Genomic DNA, 25,424 nt, shown 5'->3' on the forward strand with positions numbered 1-25,424 from the left:
AAATTTTTTTATTGTAACTGACAGAAAACAAAAAACCTTCCATGAGAATGGAGCATGATCTATGGGAAAAGGTTTTCCTTGTCTTCAACATGATGGCTAGGTTCACTGTCATACCACCAGAGAATTTTTTAAATGACCCAATATGCCAGGATAGGGAGGCCATTCACATAAAATTTTTAAAAATAAGCAAACCTACCTTAAAATAAAACAGAAGATAGAGTTCTCTAGTATGAGAGCACACTTAATGCTTGCAGCCAATTAATGATCATAAGTAACAGGCAGGTATACCTGCTACTGAGTCCTAAAAACAGTTTCCACCTATCAAAAAAAAAAAAAAATCCAAGATCGCAACCAGACCCCTTCCCCCAAAAAGCACTGAAACAAAAGACTGATCTGATTATACAGTCACATGAAAAATAAACATCTTTATTTTTTTGCCTACTTTATTTCATTTTTTCAAATAAAATTTAAATCTGTACAAAGTATACTGTTACAGTATATATTTTGTAAGAATCAATGCCTAAAATAATCACAATACTTCAATAAGCAGTACAGCAGACCTCGCTAGTTTTCAGCTTTGATATTGAACAAACTCAAGCCGGCTGATGCACAACACATTTGCTTGGTTTCCACATGGTGAGTTCCCAGCACTGAGATGGGAGAACATGACAGCAAATATGGTAATATTACAGCCCGACACACTGCGTTTCTTCATGTGATAATAACTGCACATATTTAATACAGAATGCTCAAATTTACTTTTTAAATTGCATTTGCTTACTTCTTAGTTGGCAAAATTCAGCATTCTTAAATGGGGTCCCCAAACAGTGCAAATTAATGATATTCTAACTGTATATTGGCACATCTCCAATAAGGATTAACTTGTAAACTCAAAGAATATCAACAACTTAGTCCTAAATTTTAACTAATATACATCTGGTCCATTTAACCAAAGTCATTTTGGAAAGATATTAAAGAACAATTCTATTTCTGAAAGGATATTGTTTTGACCATTCTTTAGAGAAGATAAATTTTTAAATTGTCATTAAAATGTTTCACTATAAAAATTTTACAAACTTGATTAGAAATTTCAAGATTATGATTCACAGCAGACAAATACAAACTGTATATTCCAACAATACCTATTCTTAGACTTTCAAACAAAGCACAACCATGTCAGCTGTGTTAACTAAAATTCTGAACAGTGTACTAAATTTATAAGTGGTGCTGGGTCTAGCAAGTGTAAATACACAGTATATTTCAATGAAAAGAATTGTCTTCTTTATACTTTATTTGTTTTCCCATAAGGAAACATTAATGTTTACATTCTTTAATAAAGTTAATCTTACATCAGAATATAACTTAATACTGTCAGCAACAGGGACCACACACAGTAAATAAGAAGCACATTTAAAATAAGTCTGATTTCACATAGATTAACATTTGTTGGTTAATAAAATATCGACAGTATTACAATCTTACAATATTTACAGTAAGAAAAATCTAGAGTAATATATACCTTTCACAGCAGGATTCCTTTTTTTAAAATTTCTTCCAGTTTGGGATTGTGTATACACGAAAAGCTCAAAATAAAGCAACTCTGCAATATAATCTTAAAATAATGGCTACTGGGGGAAATTCTATCACAACCATTGAAAATAATGGTGACTTCTCACGGAGTCTGTGGCATCTGAGAACCCAGTTAATTAACCAAAGTCTTGCTCACATTAGCCTCAGTTACCCAGATTAAAGCAGAACTCCGGCCTTCCCTGACTGCTGAAAACCCAACAGATTTCTCAACATGCTATAAGGAAAGAGGAAAAATTGGTTTCAGCTCACATCTCATGGCTGGAAGCCTCTGGAAGCCTCCAGCCAGTGCACACTCCCCAACTTACGCTAAAAGAGGGCCAATTTCATCCCCACAGCATCACAAGAGTCCACCCTCCAACCACACAGTGCTCTGACACCAAGCTCACCCATTCCTCAACTCTTGTGCCTTAGGATAACACATGAACTTAGCCCATATAATACACACCAGCATCTTAGAGACTTGAGACCAGGGCAAAGAAACAGACTAGTGTAGTTTGCACTGAGATCAGTAAGAAAAATGGGAAGTGATGCACATTTCCAATTAGAATGACAAGAAGAAGACCCACATCCCTAAACTGGAATTTGGCCAGGGCATCAGAGTTAGCACCCCCTCTCTGAGTACCGCTAGCGATTAGGATGTGTGCTCTGGGCCTCCTCTAAAAGAGCATCTACAGTAAGTAACACAGTATGGGACATTAGTTCAGTGACGACTGTCAAGAAAGCAGATACAATTCTTGAATCTGGGGCTGTCTACGGCACCTGAGGTCAATCATCCAAGCTGTGACCTGTCCCAACCCTGCTTACTTTAAGATATCTGATGGGCACAGAGCACTCAGGGATATGGCTGCTGGCTACTTTGGACTCTAGATCTCACAGGTAATCAACAGGTATCTGGGATTGAATTAGCAAACTGTACCATAGCTCCTTAAACAGACATTGTCAAGTCTGAAATCATGTCAAGCATGAATCTTCACTGTCAGGTCAGAAATCGAAGTGGGATTCTTCCCACATCAGCCAAGGTTATTTTGTCAGAACCTTAGAGGAGTTGGACAGTTTTCCATGTTGCAAGTGATTGGTTTACTTATTTCAGTCAAGCTGGATTGGCAAACCAGACTGATTTATTTAGTGAGCTTTGTTTTTTTGATTCTTATGTGTGTGCTAACCCAAAGCTGTTGTATTTGGGCTAAATACACTGACAGAGAAAATTCAAATGACAAAAGTTTTCAGCAAACTTCTGTGGCATTTTTTCTTTTTGGAAGTAAATGCAAGATCTAAAGGTATTTCTACCCAACAAAGTCTGTTTAAGTGTTTAATGTTATTTCCTTTTTGGTCCTACACAGAATGCTATGACTTCTATATAGGTCTGAATGCTGCTCCATGTAGATTCTTTCTGTATATCTAAAAATATATACTTTTCAGTAGTTCAATACATGGTTAATCTTCCCACAGAGGAAGATTTTTGTAATCACATGTTGCAAAGTAGAAAACATCTCCTTTCTAAGAAAGGAAATATACTTTCCTATTGTACACTTTTGAATAAGCCCAAAGGCATGCACCAAAAATCATTATTAAAACTAATACATGCAATAAAATGGTGTAAAGTTAGACTTAAAGTGCTGCTTCTCAATTTTTTTAATTTGAAGAAGACATTTCGTCAGTTGTAGACTCAAAAATCTTTCCCCCACCCACCCTCCCCACCCCATGGCATTAAGAGAGAAAAGTAAAAAGTATGCATAAATCTTTTAACTATGCTTTACATGGGGGGAAAGAACAGATATATCAACTATCCTATATATCAACTGGATTCCCAGTTTTAAATAAAACCAATATTTACTGGTAAAAATTGTCAAAGCGAATACACCCAAACAAATGTTACTAGTAAATAAATGTTCTACATAGAGAATAATTTACTTTGGTTTTATGCGCCTTCTCAAAAATAACACTAGTGTCCCAACGTCACCAAACTGATGTGTTCCAGCAAAGTTGTAAGGCAAATCTTTTTTTCCCTAGTGACATCTTGTTTCCCAACAGACAAAACTAAAATCTTTTGGTGAGGAAGGGGTTAAGAAAATGGCTAACCCCTTGGCATCCTGAGCATTGTGGTTTATCAAACTCTACCCTGCCAGAAATTGTCAGGCACCCTGACCCCTGCCTTGAACCAGGAATGGCTCCCATGTCTAGAGATGCCCTGACTCCTTATAAATAGCTTTCAGAACTTTGCTATTTTCCCTTCTCTCTGGATGTTATAATGTCTAATGAAGCTGGTTGCAATGTCACATTTTGCTAGTAGGGGCCACCATCTAACAATAATTCCAATATGAAAGGTTTTAAGCCAATAGTTGGTTCCTAATTTTATCAACAATTTGCACTAAAATTCTCTACAATTTACTTAGAGCAGAGATCTTTAACTTGGGTTTCAGAAGATGTGTGATGCCCCTGAGGTTGTATGCAGAATTATCCAGGTATGTGCATTTTTTTTTCCTGGGTAGAGGATCCATCACACTTTCATCAGATTATCAAAGGTATCTGTGACCCCCAAAAAGGGTTATAGGGACTTAGAGGGATACCCGTAATTCATTTTATACCAGGACTGGGAAATGGGGGCAGAAAACTAAAAATGGCCTCGAAAAAGGCCAGGGACAAATTGCTGATCTTTTCCCTTTATTCACATTGGGAAAATAAGTGCTTCAAACTGGGAAAAATCATTAAGCTGGTTAAACTCCATTAAAAAATAATCAAATCGCTTTCTAAATTTTTTTCATTTTCGATATGTGGTAAATTTTGTCTCCAAGAAAAGGTTTGGAGACTCAATTTTTCTCTTTTCCTAAAGGAAATTCATAGATAGAATGCTGAATATCATCCACATTTAAAGATCTGACAAGATAAAAGTTAGATAACTCTTAATGATGTGAATCTTTAATGCATGATTTTGAGTAAAGGATTATCTAGAATCAAATATACACTTATTAACCTTCATTTCCCAAAATTGGTCCATATTTAGACAACTACCTGCCACAATTTCACTAGATAAACCTAAAATCTGAACAATGGAAGTTAAACTTCTACCCAAAGTAAAAACAAAGCCAGAAGATTCCACAATTGAATTGGCCACAAACATTCACACTATGTTATAGAGGACTTTCTCATTTCAAATACATCACTGAATGTTCAACAGAATTTGCAAACATAAGATCCAGAATGACTAGCAAAACATGCTAAGAGCATGTCAAAAAGTAAAACACCACACCCCCCCAATCCGGAAACACACTCAGGCATTCCAAAAATAAACCAGATCTGAAAAGAGGCCTCTTGCTTGGTTTTAAGTATGAGGTGTGTACAAAGCTATGAGAAAGGGAATATAAAATGAAATAACCAAATAACTTACAAAAAATAATTTTAGCCAAAAACACATCTCTCTGTTCCATTGATAAAACTATCAATTTTTAAATTTTTTTGCAATTCTGAACACTGTGTTGCATAATATCACTGAGACAAAAAATACGTTCACAGGTACACTTTTTGTTATTTTCTTTCTAGAGCACATCTTTGAGGTCATAAGACCGCACCTGGTTAAAATAAAGTCTCTTGCCCTTGCTTCCCCTTCCCCTTCAAAGTGATTCAACCCTGAATTCCAAAAAGGAATATTCAATATAACAACTTGAAAACCAGTTATAATACTTAGACCATAAGGAAACTATATGAACATTATGGAAAACTACATGAAAGAAGGAGCTGCCAGTTGCCACCCACTTCACTTCCAGCTTTTTAAGCATGTACCCAGCTAGACTCCTATCTCACTGACTTCAGTGAAACAAACTAACACACCAAATCCAGGCCATCTCAGGCTGGAAGTTAAAACTCGACGACATCATTTCATATACACATACATATATATTTCCTATCCTAAGCTTTAACTTTGTCTATTTAAACAGTTTAATAAAGCTCACATTTACAAAGGATTTTATTGGCAAATAAAGGCCCATATTAAAAATTTTATCAGAACAAATTTTTGTTTTATACAGCTAACATTAAGAAATATTTTCTTCGCCTTATAAAGTATTTTTAATTGCATATAATTTTTGCTTTGGGTGGGATATTGAAAACATAATTCTGCAAGAAATTAGAAAAGACTAGAAACAAAAGTGAAAGTGACTAGCCTTAACTTTCAAAAAATCAAGTGCAAAGATAAATAGTGCAAATAATGAAAACTAGAAATTTTACAGGCAACTTTAGTCTTTCCTGCTTTTGCACTTTTACACATTGACAACTTTATAAACCCTAACAACTATATGCAGCATGGAAATGGGCTATCATTTATCTCCACTGACTAGACTTAAGGAAGCCTTTCAAGGACTTGTCTCACAGTCATTTAAATCACTAGTTCTTGCCACAGGTTTGGGAATTCACTTCTTTTTAAACAAATTTCTAAGGGAGGGGCTATTTAAGAAGGCTCTGCATTGACTTAAATGAGTTATAGCATATAACTATTATAATTTAAAATCTCATACAATAAAATGTGAAAATTATACTAAAGTGCCAACTCTACAAAATAAGCTATAGTAAAAATAATCCTGCTATTGTTAATGAACTTGACATTCGTAAAAAAGAAAAATTACCTTCAAAGTACAAAATCAGAACCATTTTTTTGCTATTTTTAAAAGATTTTTATCACTAATATATAGAGATGTGAGTAAAATGAAACTTCAAAGTAATCTGTCCAAATCACCACGAATAAATCTATACTAAATTTGACAACAAAGAGTTAATCCAAACATACTTGAATTATGTAACTTAAAAACAAACATTACAGTAATTATTTATCTTAAATAATTTAAAACACTACTGGAATAATGGGAACAGAAATCTAAACACTATCAGCTTACCCTACAAAGGATATAAGAACCTCCAAAATGTACTAACTTATTCTATTAACATTTGCCACCACTGAACTCTTGGGAATACTACAATTTTAAAGTAAGAGAGAAAGTGGGGAAACAGAAACATGAGTTTGGGGAGTATGTTGTCTAATTTTAGAAATACAGTATCATTGAGGGCCTCATAAGGTCTACAAGGTTAAATGGTTGCTATGGTTGCAAATGTAAAAGAAATAAAAAAGAGACCTAAAATTGCAAGTTAGTGTTTTTACCTGGTTTATTGCCTTCTTCTAAGAAATTTGTGTGGGCCAAAGTCTCAAAGTTCTATAAAAGCAAGGAATAATATGTGTCTTTGTGGAGTACAAAATCAAATAATTTGATCTAAGGACCATCTGAAAAGTAAAGGTAAACTACATTGTAACAAGAGCCCAAGAAAATAGATAGTATGTGTGATAAATATTTCTGATAGTTTAAAAAGAATAACGGTGAAAAGCTTGAAATTTTCTTAATTTTCTTTTCTTTTCCTCAAAATAATAACTCCCCAGCATCCAATTGCCTTGACCAGAAAAGCTGTCATTCCACAATTGTGCTACAAATTTGTCCCAGAAAAGCAGACATCTATACATGAAAACAGACTTGTATAATGCATCATCATTATCATAACTCTAGCTATAGTAACTAACAGCTTTCTCATAATCAATGAGGGACCCATTTTCTCTGGCTTTACTGAAACTTCCTTAGTGAAGATCAACTTCATTTCCTTAGCAAAGAACTCTCATTCAGACTCCATCATAGTACCTTTTCCTACCTCTAGTAAAAATTCCTCTCATTTTACTTCCAAACCATTCGCTATATACCTCTCAAACCCCCATCCACGAACACAGTAAACAGCTCTCCTCGTCCTACTCTCCAATCTCCAAACCAATAAGTCTCAGTTCCCAGTAACTTACCTAAAATACACATACTTCTTACTCTCTTCAGTTCACAAGTTTCTTAACATTAATTTAGATACCTTCAAACTGCCAGCTTAAGACTATGGGGAAAATAGCAATCGGAAAAACACTGCCCAATTATCCCATAATACTGAAATTGTTCTGGATCATCAGTTAGCTATGTTCTAAGGCAGGAGTCAGAAATTTCTTTACTTCTCTCTGAAGAAGTAAGCTTGAGTGCCACTGGTAGGCCTACAGCAAGAATAAAAGTGGAGAGAGAAACAAAGAAAACAGATAGGAGAGAGAAGATGCCAGATGTACATGGTAAGGAGGTAGGTCAAGTACCACCAACAACTACCTGCACTGAAAATTGCCAATCCACTCCAGCTGAATGGGAGTTTGACCCAAACTCAACATGTGTCTGATAAGTCATTAGCTGATGGCTATCATTGTTTGAGCTAGTCAAGATGAATAGGTAATTCACCTGTCCCATAACTTTAACTGCCACTTCACGATAAGGACATATTTTCTTAAATCCTCCTAGGATCCTTCTGTGTTAATAATCTACCTTAGACCAAAACACACACTAACAAGAGTATTTCCATGTTTTTCACAATTCTAGAATATAAGGACTTGGTCCTTGAACTTGGAGGCCTCTTGAATCATTAAAGTGGAACCAAAATCAAGAAAATTAAACTCTTTAGCTTAAAAATTCTTCCATTTAATGCTACAAAATAAGCTAATTGCTAATAATTATCAAAACAATGTATTTATGAAAACATGAAAATCTTGTGATTCCAAAATGAGTGAAATACTTCTGATGTGTAAGAAGCAACTATATTTTACATAGAGGATCACCACCATGTTTCTGCCTATCAACAGGACAATTTTCCACAAAAGCAAAGGACATCAGGAAGGAAAAACACAAAACAAAACAAATACCAAACGTGGGGACAAAATAAAAATGAATGAGTAGTTATGACACTCTTGTTAAGAAAAACGTTAACAAGTGACCTTTGCCGTACTCAGCTTTCCTAAAGACATAAATTGCCTGGACCATTCAACATCAAAACTTGGTAGTTAGCTTAGCAGATTCATTGGCTTGGAACCAATCATTATTTCTTTTTTCATCTGGTTGTTCTTGTATCATGAAATTCTACCTGACTCCTGCTAATTCTGGCTTATTTTCACTTAGCCTGTAATGAAATTTCTGTTCCAAAAGGACATGTCAAATGGCCTATACCTTAAATTTAGGTTTTGTTTTATGATCAAATAACTTCTTAAATATTAATATTAAAATCAGCTTTTCTTAAAAAATATATCACAAAATCTGCAAAGAAGATTCTATAATAATTCGTGAATAGCAGTGATTACTTTAGTTTTATAGCATACTTATGAATGGCCAAAATTTGGTTAACATGCAATGAAGAAAACAGAAATATTGTGATTTAAAAATTGATACACTTTAACAAATCTACACAAATAACTTTGGTGAATTTATCTATGTAAGCAATTCCAATAAATTATCTCTCCTCCTTATTCCACTCTCAAGGAGATGTGTATATCTATATACATATACACACACACAATGTATATATACATATATGTGTATGTGTGTGTATACATCTCTCCAAATTATGAAGATATTCAAATTTAGGGATAATAAACTATAAATGTCATACTCAGAGTCATCACCAACTATTCCAAACCTAAGTTGCTACAGATGCCCTTGTTTTAGCATCCTTTTACGTAGATAGCAAGATCTCATTCTGATACTCAAAAGATTTTAAAAAGGGAAAAAAGTCATTAGACTTGGTATCTCACTTTTTATGGCGAAGATGCCCTTGTTTTAGCATCCTTTTACGTAGATAGCAAGATCTCATTCTGATACTCAAAATATTTTAAAAAGGGAAAAAAATCATTAGACTTGGTATCTCACTTTTTATGGCGAAGAAAATCTTAAAATTATGTTCACATGTAAAATAAAATGAATTGTGGAGCTACGAAAGCTACTAGAGCATCAATTTCAGATAGCCCCATTCTAAAATTATCTGGAAATGTGTGTGTGTATATATAACCTTAAATTTAAATGAGTGGGAATATTGTAGACAAGAAGGTGAACCATGTGTGGAAGATAAAAATAATCAGGCCCATACAGTGGGGTCGCCAGGTCTAGCAGATAACCCAAAATGTCATAAAAGAAAAATGTGTTTAGAAAGTTTCAACAGGGCCAAAACACAAAATGTTAAAAGCACACAAACAAAAATGAATGAGATAATCCCCCCAAACGTCAAGTTACATAAGAAAATAGGAAGAAAAAAGTTGACGTAGTATCTTTTAAAATATATCAAATCTTAACTGACTTAAAAAATGATATAAAGTGCTTGGGCCATGATACCCACCCAGATTCTCATTATCAACGGATTTATCTTTTCCCCCTCCCTTCCACCCAAATGTAATTCAGTTTTCCTGAAGAAAAAGTACAGCATCCCTATATTAATAAGAAATGAAAACAGTGAGTACAACTGATATAGATCCATTGACTTTTATTACAAATGTACTTGATCACTTGGCTTCAAAAAGTTTAAAATCAATACCCTATTTTCTGTATGCCAGTACAAAGCAAACTGTTTTACAAATTAAATACCTAAAAATTTGACAAAAATATTAAAATTTGATGAAAAACAATTATAAAAATCCTTAATCTCTCTTCAAAAAAGGAGGCAGTCTTCCCACTCCTATTATACAATATTAATAATATTCACCATTTTTAGAATAGGTAGCTAAATTATATCTTTCTGTTAGCATACAAAACTTAGACTAATATATTTGTATATGCTCCAGTTAAGTTTGTGAATGCCATCTGATTGCAATATAATCAACTATCTTTAATTGAATCCTAATTTACACTTACTTAATAATTTGCATAGTTTGAAAGGGATAAAGGTTATTCTACAACTAATTATCATAGGCTATTACAGTGCTACTTTTCAAGGCAATAAGTATTTGCTCCCAAATGAAATATCTGTCTTCTTTAGGCAGGGGTTAAAATTACTAGCAGCTTTCTCTATTACCTGAAAAATCAAATTGGAAGTTATCCATCTCTCTAGATGTGAAGGCCTGAAAAAACATAAATACTTTCCACTTTGAATCAAATTTCAACCCCTGCATGGGACAACTAGAAAGTGAGACTTTCAAGGTTTTTTATTTCCCTGTTGGTTTTGGTTTCTACTCTCCATGGCTTTTTGAGAAGCTGGAAAACAGTTTGTCTTTTCTGACTAGCATGGTCTTTTTTTCCATTTGGCAAATATTCATCTACCTTCAATCTGTATCTAGTAGAAGAAAAGCCGACATGGCTTTTCTTATGAACTTCCTTTGTTGTCAAAGGCATGTATAATGATTTCTACAGTTCTGGTTAGTTAACTTTAGCTCCCTCTGTGGCTGGATGACTGCTGCTTCTAACATCAGCATGATAAATAGGAGGCACAAATAAAAAGTAGCTTAAAAAAAATTTGGTGATTTAAAAGAAAAAAACAACTCCAAACACACACACATACATAAGCATTTCAAATCTGGTGGCTGATCTCTGGATTAAATTACTTGACAGTGTCTCTCATTTTAAAGAACGTCAATATTGCAATGCAGTTCAAGTTTTCTTTTATACTTAGGCAAAATACAGTTTAACCAAGCTCTTGGACCTTGTAAGACAAAGCAGATCAATAAAAATAAGGCATACTTCTCAGGAATTAAGTTTTGTTTGCTTGTTTTTGGCACATTTGATCATACTGTCTTCTATGAATAACACATATGGTCAAATATACCATTTCCTTATTTGTTTCAGCATAAACAGGGTTTACCAACTAGTAAAATAAAAACAAGGAAAAATTCCAACATAAAACACTGATATATAGAACCTTGGTAAAGTACCGAGCACCTGGGAGGGAAGGGTAGGGAAAGGATGCAACAGAAGAGGTAAGACAAGGTTTGGGAGGGTGCTTGGGGAGGTAAAGTGAGATGCTTAAAAAAAGAGCATCTTTACAGTCACTTAGTCTTTTCTACGATCACTTTTTAAGTCTTAAAAGATCTGCATGTGGATTTCTTTTTAAACCCACTGACCATAAATCAGACAATGGTTTCAAAATCGTAGTTAGATTGTATTAAACTGTTTTAGTGTAAAGACAACTGCACAATACATGTGCTTCTTGAACCGGTGGGATTCCAAGCAGAATCTGAAGTCTATAGGTAAGAAAGGCTTCACTTTAGGTAACTCTGGCCCTAAAGAAAACCTCATGAAAGAACTCGCATCTCAAAGAAAGGACACTTTGCCTAAGTTTGCTGTGTTTTTGTTGACTTGCACTACTTATTGCTGGCTACTATGAAACAGTGATCTAGGAGTACTCCAACAACCTGTAGTACAAGGCTTAACTTTAAGAAGCTATAGTAAACAAGAGACAAAATCAAAGCAATTCTCTTTCCTAATTAGTAACAGCACAGAGAATGCAGTCTTTTCCATATCACAGTTAAAGTACAGTGAACAAAACAGCTCAACAAACCTTAAGACAAAAAAGTGCAGGTTATTAATGTTTACATGCAGTTGATAAGCATTCCAAATGTCACATTATGCACTGTAAAAGCTCAACTTTACTATATGGAAATAAGAAAAATGCACCTCTGGGGAGGGGGAAAAGCAATTTAATCATTTCCAGTGATTTTGTAAGTAAAGAAACTCCTAACTACTGTACGGTCACCTCATATTTAACATTGTATGAATATTAAAAGCAAACAATTTAATGGGAAAATGCACAGTACAATGAAAATAGCTTGTTATTCAACACATACAGTAGATCTCGAAAACGAAGACAACACACTCAACCAGGGAGCATAAAAATATCAAATCAAAACCCAAAGGACCAGCAGAAAAAAATCCTTCAAAAAGACAACTGTTTGCCTTCCTAGGCCAATGCTTTACAATATAAGAAGCACTGATACCGTCCCGCTCCTACAGGTGGTGTCTTATACATACAGCAGTTAGATCTATATGGCTGGATTTGCCAAGAAACAATTTCATCCCCAGAACTCTCTGTCAGACAAGACCCTTTTTTTTTTTTTTTTTTTTTACCAAAATACTTTCTACAGAATTCCAAACCAAAATGTACTGTTTAAGGCATCTTTTTTATAACATTTTCTCTTCACTCAAAGATGATAGTCATGCAGCAGTTTAATGATAAAAATATATTAATATTTTACTATACAGCAGCAAGAAGTTAGTTGTCAATTAAAAGCACACAAACATCTTTAAATGAAAACCTGTAAAAGACTATCGTTACAAACAATTTCAGTTTGGAGGACACCAGCTTGGTAAAGTGCTCTCCTAAACTTTGCATTTTCATACCCTACACCTTGAATATATGAGTTATAGAACATACTTTTGATAGAAGGCTTGTACACTTGGGGAACACAAATACACTTAGCATATAATGTAGCCAGTAATAACTAGCACCACAGCTACATGGAAATCCTTTACATACACCAACTTGGCTTTCACTTTTAAAACAAAACTCAGAATCCATGGCTCAGTAGGATAACTATAATTGTGTTGCTCTGCTTTTTAACAGGTCTACATAAGTTAATAGCACTAGCAAAAATCAAAGAATAGCTTCAGACCTCTTACAAGTTTAGGAGACAGTGCTAGTGACCACAAATAGACTCACTACCTGATGTCCAAGTACAGGTTCACTGGAAATTGCTGCACGTTAGTTAAGTTTTTAAAATCTTTCTACACATAATAAAAAAAATATATTATGAACGATACAAGTACATCTCATATACACAATAATGACAAAACGCCTACTCAGTCAAAGCAAACAGATGCAGAAAAATATTATGGGAGATCTCCTTTTTCTTTCTTTTTCCTTTTACTATTTGAATAACTTTGGTTCCAACCATAAAAATCACAACTTAGCAAATTTCATTTAAATGCCTTTTTTAATAATTTCTTCATGTTCACAGAAGTTTCACTGACCATTTTTATATGTTTAAGGTCCAGATGCAATGCATATTGTATAAAAGAGAGCACTTATTGTTTACCTTGCATGAATTAAACCTACGTACCTTTAACTCTACAAACTTCTGCATAACATTTAGACAAAGCTCAGACACACAGCATGCCTAGCCCTCATATATATACACATCTCTAATCACAGGTATATAGGGTGGCAAATATACTATAATAACCTCCATGTAAGGTTTGAAATTTGGTAACAAAATGAGAAAAACTAAAAATATTATTTTACGTGTTCTAAAATATCTCTTTTTTGTGCTAAAGTCAAATGTTAGCTCAACATGAAAAGGACTTTTATATAATTCAGCAATATTATAATCTTGACCATTTTGCAAACACTTTTTAATAATAATAGCTTAAACGTGTACAAAAGTTCTTGGTTAATTAGGGAAATAAACACTCAGTTCTTTATATTTTTTAATCAAGTAGGAAACACAGTTCATATAATGTTATTACTTTTTGTATTTTTTTTTGTTTTTAGCAGCTGCTTACTGTTTTATATGGTGGATAAAGTGGACAACATCCAGCGATGGGTGGCAAGTCAAGAAGAGAAACTGTCAGTTGGTGGAGGTTCTGTGGGTGGTGCTCCCTTGGAGTTAACAGGTTTTTTTTTTTTTTAACTTTTTAACTTTTTATTTTCTCTCTTTCTTTACAGTATATTTTCTGTGTGTGTGGCTGTGTGTGTGTGTGTATGCATGTGTGTGTGGGGGGGTTTCATTCAGTTTGATCAATCTTCTTCCCCTTCTTCCTCACCCTGCAGTAGCAGGGTGGCAGCGGCGGTCTCCTCCTGCTGCTGCTGTTGCTGCTGGTGGAGCTGCTCACAGGCAGCCCGCTTCTCCCTCTGCTTCTCTTGAATCTTCTTCATCTCCTCCGAGTACTTGCAGAAGGTGTGTCCGAACTTGGCCCACACCTTGTAGGGCACGGTGATGGAGTTGCGGTAGGTGGGCTTCACCTCGCTCACTCGCATAAACACGCCGTACTTGTTGGAGCCCACATCGAAGAAGAAGCGCTTGTTGTCCACAGTCAAGGAGGTGCCCTCGGGCAGCTCGGCCGGCTCCTCCTCCACTCCGTAGTCGTCGATGAGCTTGGCCAGAGCGTCACGGAACTCGATGAGCCCCTGCGCGGGCAGCGCAATGGTCTGGCCCTGCGTGGAGCCCAGGCCAGGCCCCCGGTTGACCGTCTGGCGGATGCGCAGGAAGCGGCCGCGCTGGTTCTCCTTGAGATCCATGTAGTACTTGCGGTTCTCGCGCACCAGGAACTCGCTCTTGAGCGCCCGGCGCGGCTCGTCCTGCGCCTGGGCCAGGTCCGGCGGCTGGCTGGGGCCCAGCTGCGCGTAGTGCTCGATGAAGTCGCCCAGGTAGTCGCGGAACTCCACGGCCACTGACATGGAGAGAGTAAGGCGGCTCTTGTTGCCGCCCGCGCCCACCTCGGCGATCTTCAGGAAGCGGCCCTTGGCGTTCTGCTTCACGTCCAGGTAGAAGCGCTTGTTCTGGATGTCCACCCGCTTGGAGGCCAGCTCCTGCGTCTCGTGCTGCAGCCCCCCTGGGGCCCCGCCGCCGCCGCCACCACTGCCGCCGCCGCCCCCGCCGCCACCACCGCCCCCGCCGGAGCCTGAGCCCGAGCCGGGGTGCCCCAGGGAGCCGCCCGAGCCCAGCGCCGCACCACCCTGCTCGCTGCCGCTGTCTCGGTCCGCCATGATGCTGCGCTCCGCTGCCGCGCCGCCGCCGCCTGCCGCTCCGCCCGCCGCCTCAGTCGCCTCAGCCGCCGCTGCTTTCCCTCCCCGGCTCCGCCTGCTGCCGCCGCAACCCCCACAGCCAGTCAGCCACTCTCGCGAGATCTGCGGGAGAGACGAGACAGACGAGACCCGGTAACAGGGCACTGACTCCCCAGTACAGTAGCAGGGCGCCCTACTGTACGCGCCCACCCGCCCGCCGGCACGTGACCTGCGCCCCCTCCCCGCTGCCAGCCCCCCGTCCGCCCGCCCGCCAGGCGGCGCCCACCCACCGGCCCTCACCCTACAACCCTGGCTGGGTGGGGGAGAGGGAGCAGGACGCGCCGCGTCGCAGCTGCTGCTGCCGCTGCTGTCGCCACCACTGCTACCACCACCACCACCACCGTGGCTGTCGCTGTTGGGCAGACCCTAGGCGGCCTCGGCCTGGGGAGTTAGGGGACTAGGGGTGAGGAGTCTGCCATACTAAGCACAGGGAGTGGGCCTAAGCTCTGCTTTCCAGTGACCCCCCAAAGAGGATGTGGGGGGAGGGGCCTGCGCGGCGCAGCAGAGCCCGCTGCAGAGAGGGGACACCGAGTCACGGCCAGCCCCTCTCATGCGTGCCTCAGCCAGACCCAAACCCAAACCTAGACAGGACCACCCGCCACCCGGCTGGGTTGTCTCCTACCGCAGAGCCCTGGCCTCTGAGGCAGGCAAGGAAGAGAGGTAGGTGGTGCGGTGGTAACCCTTAGCTGCAGAGGGGGCTGCTGGGGATGAGGTCGGGGCGCCGGCAGCAGTGGCGCGGAGCAGCAGACACCTAGCCTGTCCCTCCCCTCTCCCTCCTCTCGCTCCCGCCGCTCCCCCTCCCCGCGCACACGGCAGTGGCTCTGGCCTCAGATGATCCCTCTCCCCCCTCCCCCCAACCGCAGCCCCGCACAGTCGGGCGGGCGGGCGGGCGCACTCACCGATGGGGGGAGCCGAGCAGAGGACAGTAGACGCACCAGGGCTAGGGTGCCCGCAGTGACTGTTCCCGTCGACTCTGCCCTTCCCCACATGCAACAATCAGAAAGAAACTCCACATTCACCCAAAAACCTGCAGCCAGTCCCCCTTGGGACCACGACTGACTGCCTGCCCGCCCGCCTCCCCCTCCTCCTCCTCCTGAGATTTGGGGAAGGGGGGCACCCTGCTCAGGGCTGAGCCCAGCCTGGGTTGCTGGCCAGCTCTGCGGATGAACCAGGCCCTGTGAGCATTCAGACCCTAGCCCACTTTTCTTCCTTTCTGGAAGGACCCAGAATGGAGGAGAAAACCAAGCAGGCTTTCGGAAATTCATGAGCTAAAAATGTCAGGAATTTCCTGGGAAACGCAGTTCCTTACGGGATTCATTAAAGCAGGTTCCCTTGCCCCTTTTACTCTTCCTCCCAGAAACTTGTGTCAAGGAGATATCCCACTCCCAAAAGTAAAACATTAAATGGTCGCTGGTTTTTGTGCAGACATCTAGGTTGCTGACCATTAATTAACCTGTGAGTCTTTGGACGGTGATAGCTAAAAGGGATCTTCTCTGGTGTTAGAAAGGGGCTCAGGAGTAGAGGAGCTCAGAGATACCTGATTTCTCTCTTACTAGACCTGACGTATAACCTAGGGCTTATTTCCAGATAGGTATTGAGTGCTTGTACTCTCTCACTGCAGTCTGCAGCCCTGGCACTGTGGGGAAAGCTAAGGCCTATCTCGGGGGGGACCCCCTGCCAATGCTCCCACACTCTCCCCCATCACCTTCTACAGGCAGCTGAGAGACACAGATCACACAGCTCTGCCCCGGCTTTCTCAAGCACAGATCGTTGCCTCTATCCTGAGAAAAGTATACCTATTCCGTTTGTGGGTTCTATTCCCATTGAGCATCTCCCTCTTCCCCCAAAAGTAAGGAGACTTGCCTTCCTCACTCTTAGCCCGAGGGACAACTGGGAATATGGTTGCCCAGCTTCCTAGAAAAGAGTGGACTAACGATCAAGATACCAAGAGCAGCCTAGGGAATAAGCCTTGTTGATTCCTGAACCCTCAAAGCCCCCTTACCATATCCCTTCACCTCCTGAACAAACTTGCCTGCTAGGTATTCACATTTTCCTTTTTCTCTTAGAAAGAGCCCCCATTCTATTCAGCATTAGCTACTTCAGCCCTGGGCTGAAGTTTGCGACTTCCCACTGAAAAGAAACAAGAAGCACCTGGCCACCAAGGAGCAACAGGCGCTGTCCTGTGCACCCGTCTCAAAACCAACTACCTACGTCCAGTGGTCCCTGAAATGGCTCTCTGAAGGGAAGGCTCCACACCAAGAGATAAAAACCCAGGCTTTGAGCCCCATAAAGAACTTCCCCTTATTTGGAGGGCAACCTCTAGTACCCTGTAGTACTCTTTCCGTGTTGATTTTTTCTGCACTCCCTCCCCTGTCCCAAAGTCTATTGGGAAGGGGACACAGGAACTTTTGAAGCACTTTGAACTGCACAGAAATATACGTGCGAAGAAGCAGTAACTCCTCCGGGCTCGAACAGTAGCAATCAGGACTCCGGATAGACCCCAGCCCCTCCAGGGACAAAAAGGCTCAGTAGCAGGATCTCCACAGAGAATGGAGTGGGACATTACGTTTCACTTGTAAACTGAGGCTAAGATCTGGTATAATCCGATCTAGAAGGGCTGCTGCTTTTCCTCAAGAGTTTACCTTGCGTCAAACCAAGCCCCTGCTCCCTAATGAAAACTCAAGGCAGCAACAAGGCCAATGAGAATACGATGAGGGCCCCACCCACCCCCTGCCAGTCCCAGCCTTTCTTCCGTGCTGATTGCTGCCCCCAGGACAGGAGACTAAGACTCGAAACTGCCCCGCCTTCCTATCCCAACTTCCCGCCTTCCTATCCCGACTTCCAGTCTAAATTTTCTTGCCCTCCATCCTAGACGTCTATATACAGGGATTCCGAAATGATTTGAGTTTCGAAGTGCTCTGTTTTTCTGAAAAAGTGACTGCCACCAAGAACTGACTTCTTAGTTACCCAGCGCGGAGGCAACTGATGAAGTTTCCAGACAGAACACAAGTTGAATATCATTTGTACACTTAAACTGGGAATTTTAAGCTCAAATCAGCAAATGACTGGGACCTGGATCTCGCCACATAAATATGTACTTGTTTTATGCTATTCATTATATATGTATAAAATTTTTGCCCTTATATGCCAGCTTCTCTCCTACTTTATATGTGTATCTAAAAAACAAACAAGATTAACAATGCCTTTCCAAAATAATTCAATGATAAATAGGATTTTTAGCATATTTTCACGACTGAAACGAGAGTTAATTTCAGAATAAGCCTTTAAGTGTGGGCTTTTTCTCAGACTAAGGAGGTGAAAGGCAGCTTTCTTTGGGCTATAGTGTACAGTAGCCTTAAAAGGCAATCTGGGAGAAATGAATATAAACTTCCAGAAGTCTTAAAACAAAAAGTTTAAACTTTAAATAAAACTTCACAGTTATATTTGCATTGTAACACTGAAAAGTCATTAGAAAATAAGTGGATTTTAAGACTTCTAACCATTTGTTAATAATCTAAACAATATACTAACTTGGTGAATTAAGTCTGTTCTAGTATCCAGCTGTTTGAATTTGTTACTGTAAAACAGTTGTAAAACTAAATGTATAATTTCATTAGAATGTAGGAAAGACAAAGGGAAAACGAAATATACAGCAAATTAATATGCAGCAAAAATCCATGTTAATGAAAAACTTATCAAAAAGTAAACATTTCCTTTCTCCTCACAATATGCTTACAAAGACATAATGTCTCTAGATTTCTTGAGCCCTTTTATTATTAATACAACAGACACATTTTAAAGAGAATAGAGACTGCTTTATTTTTAATCCCACTGTCTCTATGTATTTAACAAACTCTTACCAACAAAAAATTGTGCGCAAAGAAATACACATTAGGCAGAACAAAAATGAAAAAAGCTTTAATTTTCTTCAGCCTGACTACAGGTGATTCTGAAATAATCTAATTCAGCTTTGGTTTTATAAAGTAAAAATCAACACACATTTGTAAAATAGACTTGGAAAGAGGTTGTCTACCTCTGGGTAGTAAACCCTTCTGATTATAGAGTTCCTAATAGAAACAATATGTTGATTAATATTTTACAAAATCACAAATTTCCAAAATAAAGAACATTAGAGTTTGTGTTTTCAAGTGATATTTAGGTTAAATACCAGTCTTAAACCAAACAACTATCTTCAGTACCCAAATCATTAAAACTAACTGGGATGTTGTACTGTAAATGTTCAGAGTGGAGGAATTAGCCATTTCTTCTCATGACTATCTACCAAAAAAATTGAGAAACTCTCAAATAAATCTTAACATTTAACAACAACAATGACTAATAGTAACAGCATTTCCCAGATCGTTCTTTAAAAGCGTATTCCTTTTCCATAGCTCACTTAATCTTGAAAATCATGCCTCTTCAATGCTATTTTAATGTTTAGGATTAAAGATACGAAGTAAACATTTAAAATATGAAGAGAACAATCCACTTGATAAAAATCCTCGCATTTCCAAAATGTTTTCATTTTAAGCATTTGCAGAAGAGTTAAATAAATGTAGCAGACATTCTAAATTCGATAAAAGATTCAGAGAACCCGACATTTTATGTACCCCAAAGGTCCAAACAGAACCGATGTAAATGTCAATAGCTGTCTCCCTTCCGGCTGATACTTAAATGGTTTTACTAGTACTCAAAGCAATGAAATCAGCAACTCTCTCTCCACACTCTAGTCAACACTCCAATTTCCAAAGCCGCAATTCGCAAACGTCAGTTGGGCGGGGGCGGTGGGGGATCTTGAAGTAATCCAAAAATTTCCTTTCCCCTTTGACAGTCCACCAAAAGATGTCAAACCAAATCCAGCCTATTGTAAAGCTCTGGGACCTCCCTTCCAAGGACACCGAACACAAGCTTAGACACCGCTGCGAAAAGCTGTCCAAAAGCGCCTGGCCGGACAAATGTAAGGAGCCCAGACCAAAACGAATTAGAACCCTCAACAGAGGGTCCCGCAGACACCGCGGAAAAGAAGGTGGCATTTTATTCCGGGGTAGACAGCTACGAACCAGTTACCCCAGCCAGTCTCTTGGGCCTCTGCAACCCAAGTTCAGGTTTATGGCAGATATATTGGTTGGGTGCCTTCCCCTACAAACATCACAGCCCGCCTCCGGGGCCCACCGCCGCTCACAGAGAAGACCCCTCAGCTTTACATCCGTTCCTTTTGCCCTCGGACAAAGGCAGAGGAGCTGTGGAGCTGACCCAGCGCTGTGGGGCAGTCAAAATGCCTTGTTCGGGCCACCCATCTTTGGGCCCGGCTTCATCTGCGATGTCAGCACCAAAGGTTTTTTTTTTTTTTTTCTGGTTTTGTTTTGTTTTTACAACGCATCCTGGGCGGGTGTATGTATTTGGTGGTGGTGGGCTGGGGGGAACCGAACAGAGGAGGGGTTGGCAGTGAAGCCTGGGTTATAGAACTCTCCTTCCTCTCCCTCCTTCCAGGGTTGCCGTGCAGGGAGTGTCAGCCACGTCTAGCGCACAGTCCCAGGCCCCAGGGCGAAGGCGGCCAGGGGAAATGGGGCTCAGCGATTTCTAAGCAAACGCATCACTGGTGGTCTCCAGCGCCTGCGGAGGTAGGATCGCCTCTTTTCTTAAGGGGCGTGTTATTTTGTCCTCTTTTGAAAGTAAGAGGGGGTTCATTCGTTTCTCGCTGCGGGGGGTGGGAGAGAACGTTGCTGCACCGCCTGGGTCTCCAAGAGGGAGGGTGCGGGGATGTCTGCAATGGTACTATAATTATTCCTGGACTGAGAGGGCAAGTAGAGGGGACGGGGCGAGCGTCACCTGGAGCTGTGGCAGTGGCAGCAGGGAAGGTCGCAAGGGGCTTACCCGGGCGGGCGGGCGCTGTCCTGCCGCAGGTGAGGGAGGGCGCAGGCTGGCGGGAGGGAGGGCGCGCGCGAGGCAGGCGCGAGGAAGGGGGGAGGGGAGGAGGGCGCGCGCGCGCACACCTGTCCTGGACAGCGGCGCTAGTCGAGCTGCGCCTCACTTGGGCTCTGCGGGCTGAGGAGGAAGGAGGGCGGGCTGGCTGGCGGGCGGGGGCGGGACGCCGAGGGGAGGAGGAGGAGGCGGCTCGGATGGCTGGCTCGGCTCTCGCTCGCTCTCCCTCCCGCGGGCAAGTCCGGCTCACACCCTGCTTCTCCCGCTCACTCACAGCCCCCTTGGCTCTCCCTCCTCCTCCTCCTTCCCCTGCGGGATCCGCTCGCCGCCGCCGCCGCCGCCGCAGACGGCAAGTCGTGGCAGCCAGACGTCGGCGCGTAACCCGGCGCTCCGTGCGTGACTCCAGGCGACGTCAGCGCGCGCTCCGCGTTCCCCACCCCTCCTCCCAACTCCGTGGCTCGCGCCCTTCGCTCTCGCGTCCCTCCGTTTTAGCTGCCGCCGCGGCGGCCGCCGAGCGCGCTCTTTCCGCCCCCCTCTCGCGCGTGAGCGCGCCCTCGGCTCCTGGCGCGTCAACATTCCGCGGCCCAGGCCTTGGGGCGCGTCTGAGGAGGGGGATGTCTGTGGCCTCTCCGCCCACACTTCCTCCACCCACCGCCCGCAGCGCCCCAGAAAGACCTAGTACTCGTTGGGCTTCTGAAGGCCGAAGCCAGGCTCAGGCGGGGATAGAACCCTGAAGGGCCTGCGCCAGCTCCAACTTAGGGCCCTGTGCGTCGTTGCGACTGCCGCTACCACCCCATCACGCCGCACCCCCGCCCCAACTCCGCCCGGGTCTCTGAGGAGGCAATAGGCCTTTCATCTCCTGGGAAGGTCTCACCTTGGCCCTCAGACACCCGCCAAGAGGGGTCGGAAGGACAGAATTAGCATAGAGAAGAGGGGCTAGACCACTTTTCAGGCTCCGGCCCCAGGAATCCTTGACAGGAAGCGTGGGGTTGCTGCCCAGCCTCCCACGCAGTGTAATATTTTGAAGCCGGGCCCCTTTGAGGGAATGCGACTTCCTTAGGCCGAGGGGGAAAGGGTAAAAGTTAATTTTCATAAATAGCTATGCAAGGGCTAAATGTGAAATTATAAAATGTCCTTTAAGACAGTCTTCTTGAAATCGTATCAAGTTTGACAAGATTTTTGGTGCAGGGTAACGCTTTTCCTCGCTTTTTATGCTGTCACGTCTCCATCCTGGAACACTGAATACGTAGATGGAATGTGGATCAGCTAATAACTGCAGCAAAATAAAAACTGCATTTGTCATCTTTAACATTATTTAAATAGACCTCCGAGAAGTCAAACTGTGATTTAGGAAAACTTAATCATTGCCTCAACTTATTTAACTATTTTGTTTTGAAGTTACTTTGCAAATATACCACAAAATCCCTCTTTACTAGGCAATGGTAGACTTTTAAACTCACTTGTTAGAGAACCTTTTCCAGAAGCATATCTAGTTGAGCCTGCGAGGCAAGTAGGACTAAGGTATAATTACTCCCATTTTACAGATGAAAATAGAGTTATCAAAATGTAAGTCAGTTGTTCAGCGTTGTGAGGAGTCTGCCACTGATAGAGGGAAAACTCTAAGGTCTGTTATTGCCTGCTTTATTCACTAAACCAGAAATCTCTCAATTTTTTTTTTCCAAGTATCTTTTGCTGCCTCTTACGTATTGCAGGCAGTGCCTGATGGCTGAGAAGAATCGCAGAGGACTAGAAAAGGTTTGAGTCTGGAATTATCTGCCACAGAGAATTAGAGCTCAGAAATAAGTTATTACGAAACAGTTCAACTTCCCTGTTAACGACAACAACAACAACACGCTTATTAATTCCTAGCTGGAGGTGAGAAAATGAGACTGGCTTAAGGGTGATGGGTCATTTCCTTTGAATTGCTTCTTTATTTTCACCTCATCTTTAGGTGGCAGCACTACTATGTAAATATCCTTCGAAGTACAGTCTTCTGCAACTTAATATCCTAAAGGATATTCTGTTCTAGTTGTTTCCAGCTGTATTGTGGAGATTAGAAACTGGTGATTTTATGATATAAAATCATAGCTGAGAATTAGAAAACTTGGAGGTTCTAGAGGAGGAAAAACAGGCTATCAGACACATTAATAAAATACATGGAGCTACGGAGGGAAAACATTAGAAAGTTTCAAGAAAAAAGTTTTTTAGGTGTATGAGGAGCAAGTAGCATCTCTTTAAACCTTGTCTTTTATTGAAACATAGGACAAGATAACCTTCCAAAGCAAACCATCCTTTCTCAGTAGTGCATATTTATCAAGCATTTACAGGTTTGAAGTTGCTAGTTATATAGTTGCCTGTACTCAACTGTAATTTTAAAATTCCGATGCAGTTTTTCCTAATTAACAGCATCAAGCTTATGAAGATTCCAAGTAAGACTTTATTGTTGACTCTTGTTGAAGAGAACTCTACTTGGCTTCTTTCCTGGCTTTCCTAAATTGTTCACATACAAGATAAACTACCATCATTCAGACTTACAGAAGTGAGAGGACAAGCTGAACCAAATGTAAAATGGTAGCAATTTACAGATAATTCTGTATCTTAATTTCTCCCACATTTTTAGGGTAAGAAACTGTGATATATGGGGGTTATTTGGATCAAGTGTTTTCTTTTTTTTTTTCATTCATTCATTTATTTATTTATTTATTTATTTATTTTGTTTTTTGTTTTTTTTTTGCTTTTTTTAAATTTTTTATTATTATACTTTAGGTTTTAGGGTACATGTGCACAATGTGCAGGTTTGTTACATATGTATCCATGTGCCATGTTGATTTGCTGCACCCATTAACTCGTCATTTAGCATTAGGTATATCTCCTAATGCTGTCCCTCCCCCCTCCCCCCACCCCACAACAGTCCCCGGAGTGTGATGTTCCCCTTCCTGTGTCAATGAGTTCTCATTGTTCAATTCCCACCTATGAGTGAGAACATGCAGTGTTTGGTTTTTTGTCCTTGCGATAGTTTACTGAGAATGATGTTTTCCAGTTTCATCCATGTCCCTACAAAGGACATGAACTCATCCTTTTTTATGGCTGCATAGTATTCCATGGTGTATATGTGCCACATTTTCTTAATCCAGTCTATCGTTGTTGGACATTTGGGTTGGTTCCAACTCTTTGCTATTGTGAATAGTGCCGCAATAAACATACGTGTGCATGGATCAAGTGTTTTCTAAGTAGAACTTTGTCATAATTAATTGTATGTGTTTATAGTAGTTCTCCCTGTGTCCCTTTATCCAAGCAACCCAATTTATATGCATTTCAAAATAGACAATTGAATTTATATGCATTTCAAAATAGACTGCATTTGATTTACCGTTTAAATACAACCACCAAGGAATATAGAGGTATGACAATCAGGAGTGAGAAATAAAAGTATTTCTGGATAGAGGATGAAGTGTTAATAGTCTTTCTTCATGGCAGCTTCCATCTATCTCAAGTCAAACTTGGAGGAGGAGTCTCAAGCAAATTGGTAGTACTCAAACTCTGCAGTATTATGTTAAGATTTTTAAGCTCTCTGGTGCCAACAAATCATGCAGCCTGGGGGCCTTTGCTCCAAACTTCTGCCAACTCCATTTTGGCAGTAAAATGTTCTGTTGAACAAAGTTTGCACGTGTTTAGGGTGTGAAGTGGTTCCTCAGGCATTTATCTGGTTTTATTCCAGTTTAGGGACTTGAAGACAAGGGTCAGAAGTGTGAGACTTGTAGACTTGATATGTGCGCTGAAACATACTATAGTAGCAATCTTGAATTTTTGCTTTAAGCAAGGACAGCTTTTTCTTTGTCGATGTTGGAGTTATTAAGGTGAATCCTTTAGTTTACTCCTTAAATGCTAACATGATATCGAATTGGTTTTCATAAGCAGGTAAGCAGAACCCTCTCTGTTGAGGGTATAAAGCTGGGGAAAATCATTCCTCATCCTCCTAACTGCACCACCACCAAAATGTGTTTATCCAGATGAAACTCACTAAACAATAACTTGAGAGCAAAGGGACCAGTAATTATTTAAACTTGATCTCATTTGTCAAATTTTATGTAACTCTGAGTTTCTGATCTTTTTTAGTATCAATTGTCTGGCTTCATCTTTTTGACCCATCTCCTCCCATTCTGGAATCATTGGTTAACAGCACCTGAACCAGATGTGTGTGCTAATTTGTTTTATTCCAAGGGTTCCTCTTCCAATAGAAAATGTATACAATGTCAATTTCCATTATTTTT

The 25,424-nt window shown here is 40.8% G+C and overlaps 2 protein-coding genes and 1 long non-coding RNA gene across 3 annotated transcripts; 1 reads left to right on the plus strand and 2 right to left on the minus strand.

Moving 5' to 3' along the window:
* Positions 1-405: 405 nt before the first annotated feature.
* IGIP (IgA inducing protein) lies at positions 406-733 on the minus strand. The gene has a single exon (XM_055286030.2). The coding sequence runs from the start codon at positions 731-733 to the stop codon at positions 572-574; it is 162 nt and encodes a 53-aa protein (XP_055142005.1). The 3' UTR covers positions 406-571.
* Positions 406-16,246, minus strand: PURA (purine rich element binding protein A). The gene is made up of 3 exons (XM_063642785.1): positions 16,131-16,246; positions 15,126-15,294; positions 406-15,044 (listed from the first exon to the last, which is right to left on the minus strand). Exons 1-3 carry the CDS (start codon positions 16,218-16,220, stop codon positions 14,185-14,187), a joined length of 1,119 nt encoding a protein of 372 aa, XP_063498855.1. The 5' UTR covers positions 16,221-16,246; the 3' UTR covers positions 406-14,184.
* Positions 16,247-21,630: 5,384 nt separating this feature from the next.
* LOC129486305 (uncharacterized) lies at positions 21,631-23,755 on the plus strand. Its single transcript, XR_008658915.1, has 3 exons — positions 21,631-22,228; positions 22,866-23,028; positions 23,560-23,755. It is a non-coding gene; the product is annotated as an uncharacterized lncRNA (long non-coding RNA).
* Positions 23,756-25,424: the final 1,669 nt, after the last annotated feature.

This window comes from Symphalangus syndactylus, chromosome 7 (genome assembly GCF_028878055.3).
Source record: "Symphalangus syndactylus isolate Jambi chromosome 7, NHGRI_mSymSyn1-v2.1_pri, whole genome shotgun sequence".
In the NCBI taxonomy this organism is placed as follows: Eukaryota; Metazoa; Chordata; class Mammalia; order Primates; family Hylobatidae; genus Symphalangus; species Symphalangus syndactylus.